This window comes from Callionymus lyra, chromosome 15 (assembly GCF_982586985.1).
Source record: "Callionymus lyra chromosome 15, fCalLyr1.hap1.1, whole genome shotgun sequence".
Taxonomy (NCBI): domain Eukaryota; kingdom Metazoa; phylum Chordata; class Actinopteri; order Syngnathiformes; family Callionymidae; genus Callionymus; species Callionymus lyra.
The window spans coordinates 11,302,798-11,319,575 of record NC_141832.1 but is presented as its reverse complement, the minus strand read 5'-3'; the positions used below and the strand labels follow the sequence as shown (position 1 = coordinate 11,319,575).

At 36.6% G+C, this 16,778-nt stretch overlaps 2 protein-coding genes across 6 annotated transcripts in view; both read left to right on the top strand.

Moving 5' to 3' along the window:
* Positions 1-427: 427 nt before the first annotated feature.
* angptl6 (angiopoietin like 6) lies at positions 428-9,136 on the top strand. 2 transcript variants are annotated; one of them, XM_087809779.1, is made up of 7 exons: positions 428-585; positions 2,354-2,856; positions 2,933-3,070; positions 3,887-4,076; positions 6,389-6,582; positions 8,448-8,718; positions 8,785-9,136. In XM_087809779.1, the coding sequence occupies exons 2-7, from the start codon at positions 2,407-2,409 to the stop codon at positions 8,967-8,969; spliced, it is 1,428 nt and encodes a 475-aa protein (XP_087665905.1). In that variant the 5' UTR covers positions 428-585; positions 2,354-2,406; the 3' UTR covers positions 8,970-9,136. The 2 variants fall into 2 exon arrangements, with proteins under 2 accessions (XP_087665905.1, XP_087665906.1); XM_087809780.1 differs by having other exon boundaries at positions 570-585; positions 2,386-2,856.
* Positions 9,137-12,663: 3,527 nt separating this feature from the next.
* Positions 12,664-16,778, top strand: part of trip10a (thyroid hormone receptor interactor 10a) — a 31,357-nt gene continuing 27,242 nt past the window's right edge. For 2 of the 4 annotated variants that reach the window (XM_087809773.1, XM_087809770.1), the window contains exon 1: positions 12,665-12,940. In XM_087809773.1, coding sequence (XP_087665899.1) covers positions 12,917-12,940 — 24 coding nt within the window. In that variant the 5' untranslated portion in view covers positions 12,665-12,916. Of the gene's footprint in view, positions 12,941-16,778 lie in introns of all 4 variants that reach the window. The other 2 variants (XM_087809772.1, XM_087809771.1) reach the window with 2 other exon arrangements.

Genomic DNA, 16,778 nt, shown 5'->3' with positions numbered 1-16,778 from the left:
CCTGGACACACCTTTTCATTTTTAGCAACGTTTTATTTTATACATAAAGCCACCACAACCATCAATAACTATACTTCAATGGGGAACTTTTCAGTTTTCTTCAGGTACTCCAGTCTGGAAACAGCGAACACAAAGAAACGCTTTTGATGGCAAAATACTGACCCACAAATTCCTCAAACCACTTGATGTATATTCGCAGAAAGACCATAATTAAACATGAACTAAGACATACATTTACAAGTATATCTTCATCTGTTTAACGGTTCTGTCGCCGTGTTTAGATCTTTGTGGAGTGGAGGTTGTGGAAGGTTAATGGCAGAGGGAGGAGACATCCCAGGATTCCTCCACTCGGGCCAAACAGGCACTTGGAGGAGGTGGTGTCATTTGGATGGTTTGTAATTAGGACTCTTTTCTTCCGAAGATCCTTGAAGACGGGATCAACCTCTGCAAATATCTTTTGTTTCTTGGTTCATCCACACCTAGTTTCATTCTAAGTCTCTTCTATTCTTGTGAAAAACTTTTTTTTAACCAGGAAAGAAAACGGATCGATCGCTGGATGAAGACAAAAACTCAGCCGTTGACACAGTAAGTTGTTTAATGTTCTAATTCTCGTTGAATTGCATTTCTTCAAATATAAATCTTTTAGTTTTTTAGTAGCCAATCCTTAAAGTTTTTTCACCTTGATCTCTGGAAACATGTTTGCAGTGTCAATATTAAGAGTTTATGGTATTGACCCTGCTTGTGGTTCTGGGTGCAGGAGACCCCTCGCCATGGATTCAGTTGACTGTGAGTTGTGAGTTGTGTTGATTCTGGCTGCTTTGTGTTGACTGTTGTGTCTTCGGTATTGACCTGTTAGTAAATTTAAGCCATGGGAAAAAATGCTCCTATTTACCCTCTGCAATAAAACATGTGGTCGATGACTCCTAGACAGTCTTTTTAATGATTAAATGACATTTTTACTAGTTTTAGTCCCTTAGGCAGTAGGGGTTTAAGAAAACATCGCAATTTTTTGTCTTCACCATAATGTATCGATATTCAACAGCACTGTATCGATCATTTTTAAGGTAATTAAAATCATATATGGTTTAATCATAACTCTTTTTAAGGTATAGTTTCTAATCAAGTGTGTGTAAAATAAAAAAAAAACATAATACATTTTTTTAATGTACTATTAACATGCAAATATTCACAGCGTTATACATTTTTGTGTTGCAATTAAAATTCCGGCCACTACATGGCAGCAGTCATTACGTCCTTGGCAGCTAAAGGAACAATGGAATCCCAGGAGGTGGTGACTGAGGACGAGAGGATACAGTCGACTCCAACAGCTTTTAAAAGTTGTTGTTTAAACACATTTTGGTTTCAAAACGAATGAAATCAGTTACGACTTCGTCAAGAGTCATGTGGTCTGTAAATTCTGCGAGACCACTCTACTACAAATACTATACAATACTACAAATACATACTCGTTACCACAGTATCAAAATAAAGCGTATTGTTGCCCCTGTATCGTGATACTTATCAACTAGCAGTATTCTTGCCAATACACACCGCTATTTGACAGATGTGTCCAAACTATGAAATTAAAATTGTATTTATTAGTATCTGAAGGTCACAAAGATTCTTCTTTTCTCGATATTCATTGAAAATTAGTATCAGTACTAATTAACTAAACTCATGGATGGTCTTGGCTAAAGCTAAAGTGATAAAAGCTTTATTTCATTCACACAATTTCACGTAACCTTATCTTCTGGATTTTCATTTTTAACAGTTATAAAGTCAAATAAAAATATTTTATTCAAATCAATGTATGTAATAATCAATATCTATATAATTTAACGACAATATGCAGGAGTGTTCTCTTGTGTAGTGTGTTGGTCAGACTATACAACAACTCTTATAGTGTTACAAAAGTGTTAAAATCCCAAATAAATCCTCCCCAAATTGTTAAACCCTATTAAACATACAAAAAAAATGGTTCAATTAACTATACGTTTTCTTTTTTCTTTAGCTAGGGATATGCTTAGAGTAACATCAGCGTGGAGTCCCTCAAGGTTATGTTTTTGGTCCTTTAATTTGTATTTGTTTTGAATCCTATTATTTTTGCTGTACTTGTCATTGTGTTGTCTTGACCTTTTAAAGTTTTCAAATTTGTATGTATTTTTAACCGTGACTTGTTCTGTTCTGCACTTTGTCCCCATATGGTCTGCTAAAGGCACTTTACAAATATAAATGACTTACTTATATACGTAAAACAGCCAAAAAATATAGTTGTTTTTTCAAAATAAAACAACTTTCGGACTGATTAAGAGAATATAATCTTTTTTTTATATATGTTTTTTCTGTGTTTTAGAAAAAGAATCCTGTTGTTAAACTTTCCTGCAGGACTTCAGGACCCTCACAAAGATGTGGCCTCTGAACTTGGTCCTTCTCCTCACCCTGGGCCTGGACGTCCTGGCACTGAAGGAACAGACTATCAAAGACACGCAAAAACGCCCTTCGCGTTCTCCGGACTCCAAAGGGGGCCAGTGCTCGTACACCTTCGTCGTCCCGCAGCAGAAACTGACCGGGGCGCTCTGCCTGAACACCCAGTCCTCGTCCGCCAACCAGTCGGAGGTGGCTTCCCTCCGGGCCGAGCTCAGACGCCAGCAGGAGCAGATGGAGAATCTTCAGGTCCGACTGGAGCAGGAAGGAGCCCTCGCCATGGAGGTGAGGGCGCTGCGTAAAGAGAGCAACGGCGTCAACGCCCGGATCGCTCAGCTGTACGCCCAGCTGCTGCACGAGGTCATCCACAAGAAGGACCAGGTCTTGGAGCAGCGGAGGGTGGAGAACCTTCTGCTGAACGCAACAACACAGGTGAGACGTCCTGCTCCTCTTGATTCAAAAGACGTCTTAAAATGTGCTTTTTTTTTCTTCTGGTGGGACGTGTCAGGTCCTGCAGGTGTCCAGTAACTACAGGGAGCTGGAGAAGAAATATGGAGTCCTCACGTCCACGCTCAGCTCCCAGAGCCAGATCATCGCTCGTCTGGAGAAGCAGTGTCAGTGTCGAGAAACCACAGAACCACCTCTGGTGAGGAGCGTCTACAGAACCGGCGTCTTTTATAGGAATTATTCTTTACCACCTTGTAAAGATAGAGTCCATTTGAGAAATATATGGCATGAATTTATTCATTATTTCATGTCATAAAAACTAAGTTGATACAAGAACTTCAAGATTTGTTAATAAATTAAAGATTAACAAAATTAAGAATCTAAAAATATATATAAAAAGATCAGCAAAAGATAGCATGTAACAAAATCCGAAACTTTTGACAGTTCTGTAAACACAACAGATTATTTTTTTGGGTGGTGACATTACATAATAAAAATAATGAAATAATATAATTAAAATAAAATTAGATTAATAAAATAAAACAAGAGACAGTACCATAAAATGGCATATAAATAATTAATAATTACTCAAATAAGATATATTAAAAATCAGTTTAAAGTTTCAAGATTATGTTGGATTTTGATTCATTTTTACTCTTTTGATTAATATACGTTTAAGATGATATTTTGAAGGACTGTCAAAGAAACAGTGTCTTTGTTAAAGCCAGTGGCATGTTAAAAATGCAGGATGGGCATAAATAAGGTTTTTTTTTAATATATAAGAATTTATACGATAATGATAAAAACATAAAATTAAATATCATTTTCTGGTTAAAAGTTGCATTTTTATTTGTTTTAAATTAATTATAAATTACATTAAAACATGCATTGTGTCATTCAAACACTTTAATTTGAGCAAATTTGCATAAAAAGCCACATGTCGCATTTGGCAAAAAAAAGAAAAAGGTATTGACTTAATTTGATGTGTAGAATACTGAGAGAGATTTACTTCCAGGTATCAAGTGAACCCACAAAAAGCCAGTCGAACGTTCATCCAAACTACAGCTCGGAAATGACCAACGACGTCCAACGAGACCAGAGTGTTCCGCCTCAGCAGGAGCGTACCCCGGGTCAGGTCGCGACCACGACGGCCGGCATGCCTACCGACCACCCTTTTGTCAGCTTCCCTGTCACAACAACTCCAGGTAAATCTGAGACAAAACTCTTGCCTTTCCAACTGATTTTCTTGTGGAGTCACTGACCTGGTGGTGGGAGCCTTATCTTCTTTTTTTTGGGGAATGCTTTTGGAATGTGGAGCGTTTTATCAAAGTGACATGAAGATGTAAACAAACATTTCAATTTCTTCTTTTCTTTCTCAGTATCTAAGCGAGTGTCACTACACAAAATTATATACTATTTTATTCTAAAAGGTAGACCTCATTGAAGTGTCTTGGAGCTCTTTTGGTTTTATAGACGGATTGAAAATGGTTAATGAAAACTGAGGGAGTGTTTACATTTGCTCTCTGCGACACCCACTCCTTATCTGTTTGACACTAAACATGCGTTAACAGAGAAACTAACCCTTTGCCCTTGATAGCTGGGATAGGTCACTGCCCAAGGAATAGGCCAGAAAAGAGGAGTGAATAAGAAGTGAAAAAAAAAGTTTCCCACAATGGAATATCAGTCTCCCACCACTAGATGGCAGTGTTTCCATTCAGCTCTTCACAAGCTGTTTTTATGTTAAACAACTGACAGAAGAAATAAGTACATATTTTAATGATGATAACGCAAATACAAGTTTAAATACAAGTACATATTTTCAGATTATAAAGAAATGTATCAAAAGAATTCACTCACAAAGTATAACTAAAATAAAATTTAATAAAGCTAGATTAATATTAAGAGTAAACACGTTAATAATAGAGAAACAAATAAAAGAAAAATAATACGACATAAATTGCAATAATTCATTTGAAAAGTGTTACTATGTTAATAATGTTGTTTCTGGCAATACTCTGTCATATGGGGAATAAGTAGATATTTTGGAAGATGATAACATAAATACAAGTTTGAATACTAATGAGAGAACAGTAAATATAAAATATAACTAAAATATAAAATATAGCTTTATATAACTATAAAATAGTGGAGAAAGGGGATGGATCTTACATTAACAAAAATACATAAACGTTATTAATATTACATGTGACTTAATATTACATTTAAAAAGTGTTACAATAGAGACATAAAATGTTGTTTCAGGCCAGGCACCGCCATATATATTTATAAGGAAATAAGTAAATATTTTGAAAGATAAAACGGGTGTCACTTGTGGTATGAGGAAGCTATAGTAGTGTTTTTAAACTTTTAAATATTTAGCCAATTAAAAACAAAAACAAACTTAAGTTATTAATGATTAATATTAAGAGTGAGCTCATGAATAATACAAACAATCATTAGAAAATAAATTAAATTGTAATAATTCATTTCAAAAGTGTTACAAAAACGTATAAAATATTGTTTCAGGTCAATGAAATACCAGTTTTCCGCCACTAGAGGACTTTATAAGTTCGGTGTCTCTTTATCTTAATTTTAGGATAGTAACCAATGCTGTGTCTCAAATCGCATACTACTCTTAGTACACTAGAAGTTAGTATGCATCAGGATAGTGTACATACTAACTAGTATGCAAATTCTCCACAGATAGTACGTCTCAAATCAAACTCTGCTGCTACACACTAACAGGAAATGACGCAACAGCTTCTTCTTCTACTTCTATTTAACGATGGTTGCAACCAGCTATTTGAACGTTATCGGCGACACCTGCTGGCAGCACGTTTTGCAAGTTTGGAAAAAGAAATAAAGAAAAAATATGAGAATCGAAATATTCGCGAGATATTTAAGCTGGTATCAGCACCGAAGACATGTCATCCTCCTACTGCTGCTGAAAATGCACCTGTAAGTATATGAATATATATATATATATGACGTAACTTCCGTTTAAAACGTCATTAAGATGGCGGCTGTTTAGGGTGGTTAGTGTCCATCGAAACATTGCGCCATGCGCACTAAATTGGCGTACTAAGAATTGAGACGCACTTACGCACTAAAAATACTAACTTTGAGTACGCTAGTATGCGATTTGAGACACAGCACAAGCGTTACTCTATACAATGATCAATTATTAAATAATAAAATATTTACTTCACTCATAATGAATCTGTGTATATAGTCGAAACTGAGAAAAGTCTCAATAGGGACCAAAATAGAAATTAATAAATATCAGTTATGATAAAGTGAAAATACACTATAATATCAATATATTTTAATTAAACTTTAAGGATTTATAGACGCTAAATTAATATTCATTTTAAAGCATTATATAAAAACAAATGACTTACTTACTTACTTACATTAAAACAACACAATGTCAAATTGTCCCTGTTGGATGTCGTTGATAAATATCGTAAACTTCTTTGGCTGCACAGTTTGTTCCATTTTGAATGGCATCTTCCAGGACCGTGGCGCGACTGCCAGCACGTGCTGGACTCCGGAGAGACGGCCAGCGGGATCTATCTGCTGAGGCCTCAGAGCGCCAACAGGCTTCTGCAGGCCTGGTGCGAGCAGAGCCACAGTCAGGGAGGATGGACCGTCATCCAGAGGAGGCAGGACGGATCCGTCAACTTCTTCAGGAACTGGGAGCAGTACAAGGTGAACCGACACAACGAGGTCGTCGTCACTTCGGGAAAAAATAAAAGCTGCAGATACTCAAATTCGAAACACATGTGAGAGTCTACTGCATTTGCCAGCAGTGCATTTTTCTCAACTCCCCTGAACTCAGTGTGTCAAGTTGTCAGAATACACTTTAGTGTTGGTCCCACTTGGGAGATGTGCAGCTGTTGCTTTTAGGAACTTGTGATACACAGAGATTGAAAATTGACTCTGTTGGAGCTAAAAACAAAACCCCAAAGTTACAATGTACAAGAATGAATGTGTGTATCATTCGATAGTCTGGGATTTTTTCGGGGCCACATGAGTTTTGATGGAAGTGAAGGACATTGCAGTTGCGCTGTTCCGACACTGGGGGGAGCCAGAAACAACGTTTTCAATCTTGCTGCTTTAAGACAAATCAGATTTCGGAGTATCTAGGCTTGAGGTATTCAGGGGTGCTTCTAAACTGTGAGCGTCCTGGTATTCCCCATGAGTACGTTTTTCGATACAATAAGACATCGCAATATTTAGTATCGATATTTAACAGAACTGTATCAATTTATTTTTAAAATATTCTTTATTAATTCTTTATTATTTTATTTATGGCTTTCAAATCACATTTAATTATTTTAAAATCGTTCTGTCATGGTTTCTATTTCATTAAGCGTGTTAAAAATAAAACAACTCGATTTTTAAATTTTAAATTAACCTGCAAATAGGTAGGTTGGTAGTTAGGAAGAACTTTATTTATTTATTTAAATATTCACAGCATTTGTTAATTTTTTGCGTGGTTCGCGATTAAAACTCCGGCCGATAAACTCCAGCAGTCATTAAAACCTCCCATTTAAAGGAACATTGAAATCCAGCAAGATCCCGGTGACGACTGAGGACGAGAGGATACAGTCGACTCCAGCAGCTTTTAAAGCTGATGTTTGGACATATTTTGGTTTCAAAACAAACAAAAGCAGTTACGACTTCGTCAAGAGTCATGTGGTCTGTAAATACTACAACACCAGAGTCAAGTACTTGAAAATACTACAAATATATAATTGTTCCTACAGTGTAACAATATATCGTATCGTTGACCCTGTAGTGTGATACGTATGGCCAGATTCTTTATTCTTATTATTTTAGAGTTGCAATCTAACTTTCCTCCACTAGATGGCAGCAGTCATTATGTCATTCTCAGTTAAAGGATCAATGAAATCGAGCAAGATCCTGCTGACGACTGAGGACGAGAGGATACAGTCGACTCCGGCAGCTTTTTAAAGCTGACGTTTGGACATATTTTGGTTTCAAAACCAACGAAAGCAGTTACGACTTCGTCAAGAGTCATGTGGTTTGTAAATTCTGCAACACCAGAGTCAAGTACTTGACGATACTACAAATATATCCTTGTTCCTACAGTATCGCAATATATCGTATCGTTGACCCTGTAGTGTGATACGTATGGCCAGATTCTTTATTTTTATTATTTTTGTGTTGCAATCTAACTTTCCTCCACTAGATGGCAGCAGTCATTATGTCCTTCTCAGTTAAAGGATCAATGAAATCGTGCGATGACTGAGGACGAGAGGATACAGTCGACTCCGGCAGCTTTTTAAAAGATGATGTTTGGACATATTTTGGTTTCAAAACCAACGAATGCAGTTACGACTTAGTCCAGAGTCATGTGGTCTGTAAATTCTGCAACACCAGAGTCAAGTACTCGACAATACTACAAATATATCCTTGTTACTACAGTATCGCAATATAACCTATATGATTTATATGGTATCCGCAGAGACAATTGCAAGATAATTGCAGGAAATAAACTTGACGTTCAAGACGAGTGATCAACTCACGTGTCGAAACATCTCCACCAGCAAGGTTTCGGGAACCTGGACGGCGAGTACTGGCTGGGCCTGGAGCACCTCTACTGGCTCACCAAACAAGCCCAGTACAAGCTGCGGGTGGCGCTGGAGGACTGGCAGGGTCGACAGGTGTACGCCGAGTACGACAGCTTCCGCCTGGAGCCTGAGAGCGACTGGTACCGCCTGCGGCTAGGGCAGTACCACGGCAACGCCGGGGACTCCCTCTCGTGGCACAACAACAAGGCCTTCACCACCCTGGACCGGGACAAGGACAGCTACACAGGTGAGCTCAGGGTTTCAACTCTTTTTTTTTTTTTGTTCAACTTCCTGACGTCCGTCTCGTGATCAGGGAACTGCGCCCACTACCAGAAGGGCGGCTGGTGGTACCACATGTGCGCCCACTCCAACCTCAACGGCGTCTGGTACCGAGGGGGTCACTATCGCAGCCGCTACCAGGACGGGGTCTACTGGGCCGAGTTCCACGGAGGGTCTTACTCCCTCAAGCGGGTGTCCATGATGATCAAACCGACATAGTTTGATGTTTTTTGTGTGGATATGTTGTTGTTGTAGATAAATGTTAACACATCATAGTCAGTGGTAACCTGTACAGTCTTTTGTGTACTACATTTTAATAACTTTATTAGTACTTTTCATCATCTATTAAAGATGCAAGTGTCTAACACCAGATAAGAAGAATTTATTATTATATTATGTCAATAATTACGCATAGACTGTCAAAAAGAGCATCTTCATGAGGCATCGACCTTTTTATAGGAGTCCACTAGATGTCACTGTCTGCTCTTTTATCAATTTCTTTGAAAAAATAAAAGATAAAAAAAAAAGACTTTAAACCTTTTTTTTTTTAATAAGGGCGCCCCCTACTGAGCTATTCATGAAGCTTCATCAGCGTTTCATTACAGATTAAAAGATAAAGTTCAAATAAGTAAAAACGTGAATTATCTAAATACTTATTTCTGCAGGAGGTGAAGGGTTTGTTGACGTAAATGAGATAAGAAAGTATGTCTTACTTTGAGGCAGTAACGGAATTTAACCCACAACTTTATAGCACCCCTCTGGCTAACAGGGTCTTTCACTCGATGGACATTTGCTGTATATACAATAATTTATTTAGGAAAACCAAGAACAAGTTGTCGGATTCAAATACCTTTTTCTTTTAATCTTTAATAAAATGCAAAATATTCACTCTGTTTAAAAAAAAATGTTTTTATATAGTATACGGTTTACTGGATACTTGAATACAGTTTAATGAGTTTTCACATTAAATTGAGTTTTACTTTATTTTATATATTTAAATGTTGGACAAATTCCTTTTTGCCTGTAATTTATTTATTATTTTTGCGCAATATTTTAAATTTAAAAAATATCATACATTGCAAATACCTTAATCATTTTTAGAAAAAATACATTTGTGACAGATGTGACTATTTAAAAAAAAGAAGTTAAACCAAAAAAACACCCTAAATATAAAAAGGAAAATAATAAAAAAAACTACGTATTTTCCCTTCCGACTCTTTTAAACCCGACAAACAAACAACTACAAGAGTTCGTTGTTGAAAAAAAAGCTGGATCTTAAGCGTTATTGGACTCAAACAGATACAAACAAAAATGTTATTTCTTCTTATATTGAACTTAAAAAAAAAGATAAATTTGCTTTATTGATCCCAAATACATTTATACTACATACAAGTCTAGACTTTAAACCTTTTTTTTTTTAATAAGGGCGCCCCCTACTGAGCTATTCATGAAGCTTCATCAGCGTTTCATTACAGATTAAAAGATAAAGTTCAAATAAGTAAAAACGTGAATTATCTAAATACTTATTTCTGCAGGAGGTGAAGGGTTTGTTGACGTAAATGAGATAAGAAAGTATGTCTTACTTTGAGGCAGTAACGGAATTTAACCCACAACTTTATAGCACCCCTCTGGCTAACAGGGTCTTTCACTCGATGGACATTTGCTGTATATACAATAATTTATTTAGGAAAACCAAGAACAAGTTGTCGGATTCAAATACCTTTTTCTTTTAATCTTTAATAAAATGCAAAATATTCACTCTGTTTAAAAAAAAATGTTTTTATATAGTATACGGTTTACTGGATACTTGAATACAGTTTAATGAGTTTTCACATTAAATTGAGTTTTACTTTATTTTATATATTTAAATGTTGGACAAATTCCTTTTTGCCTGTAATTTATTTATTATTTTTGCGCAATATTTTAAATTTAAAAAATATCATACATTGCAAATACCTTAATCATTTTTAGAAAAAATACATTTGTGACAGATGTGACTATTTAAAAAAAAGAAGTTAAACCAAAAAAACACCCTAAATATAAAAAGGAAAATAATAAAAAAAACTACGTATTTTCCCTTCCGACTCTTTTAAACCCGACAAACAAACAACTACAAGAGTTCGTTGTTGAAAAAAAAGCTGGATCTTAAGCGTTATTGGACTCAAACAGATACAAACAAAAATGTTATTTCTTCTTATATTGAACTTAAAAAAAAAGATAAATTTGCTTTATTGATCCCAAATACATTTATACTACATACAAGTCTAGACTTTAAACCTTTTTTTTTTTAATAAGGGCGCCCCCTACTGAGCTATTCATGAAGCTTCATCAGCGTTTCATTACAGATTAAAAGATAAAGTTCAAATAAGTAAAAACGTGAATTATCTAAATACTTATTTCTGCAGGAGGTGAAGGGTTTGTTGACGTAAATGAGATAAGAAAGTATGTCTTACTTTGAGGCAGTAACGGAATTTAACCCACAACTTTATAGCACCCCTCTGGCTAACAGGGTCTTTCACTCGATGGACATTTGCTGTATATACAATAATTTATTTAGGAAAACCAAGAACAAGTTGTCGGATTCAAATACCTTTTTCTTTTAATCTTTAATAAAATGCAAAATATTCACTCTGTTTAAAAAAAAATGTTTTTATATAGTATACGGTTTACTGGATACTTGAATACAGTTTAATGAGTTTTCACATTAAATTGAGTTTTACTTTATTTTATATATTTAAATGTTGGACAAATTCCTTTTTGCCTGTAATTTATTTATTATTTTTGCGCAATATTTTAAATTTAAAAAATATCATACATTGCAAATACCTTAATCATTTTTAGAAAAAATACATTTGTGACAGATGTGACTATTTAAAAAAAAGAAGTTAAACCAAAAAAACACCCTAAATATAAAAAGGAAAATAATAAAAAAAACTACGTATTTTCCCTTCCGACTCTTTTAAACCCGACAAACAAACAACTACAAGAGTTCGTTGTTGAAAAAAAAGCTGGATCTTAAGCGTTATTGGACTCAAACAGATACAAACAAAAATGTTATTTCTTCTTATATTGAACTTAAAAAAAAAGATAAATTTGCTTTATTGATCCCAAATACATTTATACTACATACAAGTCTAAACTACACTTTTTTTTTATATATATAGTTTTTCAAATTAGTTTTATCTTTGACGCAAAAAATACCGCAATACAAATGTTGACGTATTTATTTTACATTATAACACGATTCATTCGCTTGAAGTTGCAGCTGCGATGTGAGCGAGCCAACGCTGGAGGGCGCCAGAGAAAAGCCAGAGTCGCAGTAGCCACGTCTACCGTTTATCCCGCGATGATGCCACGAATAAAGTTGGTACCGCGACAAAAATACTTGTTGATGGTTGTATGTCTGCTGCAGTTTGAAACACACAACAATAGAATCTTCAATGATCTTTTTTTTTTTTTACAATTATAAAACATTGACTTCCCAGAATGCTCTAAAACAGCTTCCTTGATTTTCTGGAACTCCTGTTGTGTTATCAGTTTTATCTCGATCTTTAAAATATATACTTTATTGAATATTATTTTGATTGTTTAAGCGCTTTGTGACCCTGGTCTGGAAAAGCGCTATACAAATACAAATCACTTACTTACTTACTTACTCTATTTAAAAAACAACAACTAGAATATAAATAAAAGTTGCTTTTATATAACAGTAGTTTATTTATTTAAAAAAACATTAAATAAGTACATAATAAATCATGATTTGGACATGACAAGTGAAACATGATCTTCTCGAGGACCAGCAGAATTAATAATAGTTTCTGGTCCTGGACCCGCATGTTGCGGTGGGTCCAGGACTCAAAGAGGACACTGGCCCTTTAAGATTTAGGATTTGGGAGTGACGCGGCCATGGGAGCGAGTTTATCCTTCTTTACTTCGCTATGAAAAATATTTGGAGGAACTAGACCCGCACAGACCCGCGTCCACAGAAGCGTGTCCGACGATGCTGCCGCTTCGTGTCGCTTGTTGAGCGACGTCTGGGCCTCGTGCAGACTCGGGACTACTCGGGTTTAAAGTCGCTACGAGCTGCTGGATAACTTTGGACAAGTTCTTTTGTGGCCAAGAAAAAGAAAGCTAGAGGGGGAACGCTTTTGGCCGACAGGCTGAACATGGACTGGGGCACGGAGCTTTGGGTGAGCGAGCCGCAAACTTTTACAACTCTAGAGTCATATCGCGATATATTTTTTAATTTTTAATCGCGGTCTGATGCTAATGTGCAGCGGTTTGCTAAAGTGGTGCGTTCAAGAACACATTCTTTCGCCGTCAAAACATGTCACGCCGCGCGCGACCACCCCTTCAACTTGAATCGATGTCTGTCGATACAGTTTTAAAGGTTAACATTGAACCACAATCGATATCAACATCACTTTAAAAAACATGTTTATAGACTGTTTTTTTTAATCTAATGTCGACTTTAAAATCTTACTGGATTCGTCAATGTTTTTTTCTTTTAAATATTCTATTGAGTTTTCACCAACATGCCCTTTAAAAAATCATATTGTGTTAACTATTATCCTTTTTTAAAATTTAAATTAACCTCGCTTTAAATGTAAAGCACCTTGTGAGACTAAATGTCTAAAATATATAAATTAACTTATTATTCTCGTTGGACGCAAACGCAACACCATTTTTTTTTTACATAGACTAACTACAAATACAAACTTTAAAAATAAGATATATTTAATTCTAGTTTCAATGTACATTTAAAATGTTTTTTTTTAGTCAATAGTTGTCGTCATGCTCCACCTGGCTGCCATGGTGATGGCGTCAGGTTGTTGTTATTGTCAGGGAGGCAGTGAGTTGAGCAAGTATTCTGTGAAGGCGATGTCTTTAAGATAAGAAAAAACCCAGAGATTCAAATCTTTTTCTTTTTTTTTATCAGTTAAGACCCTTGGACTCAAAGATATGAAGTGTTTAGAGATGTTGGGAGGATTCCACCCACCACCACCAGGAACAATTCTTACTGAACCAACACTAAAATATATCACCTTGCATGCAAATAGAAAGTGAAATGTGTGAAGTGGACAAGTATCAGGTTTTTTCGGATCCTCGTGACCTCATTCCCGAGTGTCCCCGTGGGCCTCGTACCCTGTCGCTCTTCTATTCTTACCGACCAATTAGTTTTGCCCTACTTTGATTGAGTCAGAAACTCCCTTTTTATTTCTAACGCTACATGTGACTATCATCGATTATATTCCGTATACTTGAGTTACTTCTAGGGATGGTTAATGGCAAGAATCCGGCGATGGTAAGAAATATCGCAATACTGCAGAAACAAGGCAGTATTGTCCGAGTACTTGACTCTAGATTTATAGACCGACTGACTCTTGACCAAGTCGTAACTGCTTTCATTTCTTCGTGAATTTCTTCATTCATTTTCTGTGCCGTGTAAACCCTAAACATCGCCAGTTTCATCGGGCGAGAGGCGGGGGGACACCCTGGACAGGACGCCAGTCGGTTACAGGTCACACAAAGACGCACAACCATTCACACACACCCTCATACCGACGAACAATTTAACCAAGTTCGTAATCGACCTCTGTATGTCTTTTGGACTGTGGGAGGAAACCAGAGTTCCCGGAGTAAACCCACGTGGAGAACCTACAAGCGCCACACAGAAAGGTCACAAGTTTGCTTCCCCAACCCGACTCGGAAGCGAACTGACAACCTTCTTTCTGTAAGCGATCTAAAAATATGTCCAAACATCAGCTTTAAAGGTTGCCGGAATTGACTGTATCCCCTTGTCCCCAGCCATCACTGGGATCTATTTGTTCCTTTAAGCTACGGTACGACCGTCTAGTTTAATTAAAACACCAAAATGAACAAAAAAAATGAGCAAAAAACTATTTTATTATACGCAACATGTATTGAAATATAATCAATAAAATACCTGTTTTTAAATTACAATATGATTTGACAGACGGATCGATACAGTGCTGTTAAACATCGACAAACTTTAAGAAACATCTTAAGACGACAGGCTTTTCCTTGATTTTTCTGGAACTCCTGTTGTGTTATCAGTTTTATCTTGATCTTTAAAGTATATACTTTATTGAATATTGTTTTGATTGTTTAAGCGCTTTGTGACCCTGGTCTGGAAAAGCGCTATACAAATAAAAATGACTTGCTTACTATCGTAAAAAAAAAGACGCGATATATCGCTGTATCTATTTCTTCTCGCCCCCCCCGTAGTCACTTCTGTTTCCATCGATTCTATTGGCGGTTTCTTATTCTCTCTCTCTGGCTTCACCCTGCAAAAAAACCCTGCAGGCGTAATTGCTTCTGTTAATGTTTGGCAGGAAAGTCGTCCCTCGGGCCCCGTCAGCTCTGTGGCATCTATCCCCTGATTGTTGCTAATCCTCCGGCTATTTAAAGACGCATGTTTGCACTGCGCACGATCTGGTCCAGGCGTTAGCTATGCTACCTAAGAGCGACCCCTGGGTTTTTCAAGTACCTCGTGGCGGGCCGGGCACGCCACCGCGAAGAGGGAGCCCGGGTGACTCAAGGTTGAAATATCCTCCCCAGCCTTGTAGGTCTGTGACTCTCTGGCTGACTCTTGAGGCAGTTATGTGTGTGTTTACTGCCTGGTGTTACTGGAATATTCTCTCGAGCTTCCAGGTCGTCCCTGCCATGAAAAATATAGATTTTTTTGTTTTTTTTTGGCATTTTATAAGTTCCCTTCCATGTACCAAAAATGACTTGGAAGTACCAATTAAATACGGTGATGTAAGTGGATAAAAAAAGGACGATGCCCACGAAAGAAGGTGACTCAGACTGACTAAATAAATGCCAACCAGATACTTACCAGAACTGTTTGTTTTTTTATATTTAAAGAAGGAGAACCATTTCGATTTAAAAACCTTCTTCAAGCATTTTTAGCAAATGTTCTTGCAGGATTCTCAGATCAAAGCCGGGCTTAAAGTGAATCTGTTGAATCCGTGCTGTTGTTTTATTTATAATGGTTTCTTTGAGGTTTTTTTTTTTAGATGTGATTTATTTGGCGATTCACGCATCACAACCTTGATTCAAACCATATCCTGGACTGGTCATGGATGCGTCAAATATGGAGCAAAATGAACATCCGGTAGTTACCGAGTGAAAGTGCTTCATCATTTATTATAACAATTTTTTTTGGAAGATTATTATTGATTTCTTAGCAAATAATAGAAAATACGGAGATGCCGTATGATGTATATTCATCGATGTCACATTCCAGATTTGTTTGATAAACCTGTACCTTATTGTGACTACACTATTGGACATGTCTGTTGCTTTTAATATGATTTTTCTTATTTCAAAAACCTTCTTTAAGTGACAAACCTTTTCAGGTGTCAGACAGGAACATTTCTCACAAGATATATTTGCTCTTTTTGGTTGTAAGTCGCTAAACTTACTGTGTCGAAATGTAAAAGTGACCAATTTTGAATCATGATTTTACTGAATAGCATGCTTGCTAGGTTAGCTAGTCAATAACTGTTATCGCTACATATTAAGGCATATTATCACATCTTAACCTCCACCGCTGCATATATATTCTCTGAAGCCAGGGAGGTCGTTCACCTTGACCCTAAGACAACACAAGGGATACCACAAACGCATTGGTTTTCGGGGCCTATGGGTCACCTTGACCCTGAGATAAAGCAAGGTTTGAATAAATGTTGGTGCATATTCTTACATCTCTATTAATGAAGAACTTGCTTACATTCGTAGCTCGGCTTTTTTCCTGGTTTCGGATTTGATGCGCAAGGCATTCTGGGATACCACTTGCTACCAAGGGGTGTCCCGTTCCTCAACTTTTGAGTATCGGGACAACACTCGCTCGTAGTGGGAGGTCGGATTTTTATCTTGATAAACTAGTTTAAGGAATAAAAAAAACTTAAATTTGTGGTAAAATGTAAAGGTTGTTCAAAAATGACACCTGTGTCACTATAAAGAGCTGTTAAATGTGTTTAAACTTTTCTTTTTAAAACT

Coding starts and splice junctions, on each gene's coding strand:
- angptl6 (XM_087809779.1), top strand. CDS start 2,407: ATGTGGCCTCTGAACTTGGTCCTTCTCCTCACCCTGGGCCTGGACGTC. Junction 3,071..3,886: donor AAACCACAGAACCACCTCTG/GTGAGGAGCGTC, acceptor ATTTACTTCCAG/GTATCAAGTGAACCCACAAA. Junction 6,583..8,447: donor GGAACTGGGAGCAGTACAAG/GTGAACCGACAC, acceptor CATCTCCACCAG/CAAGGTTTCGGGAACCTGGA.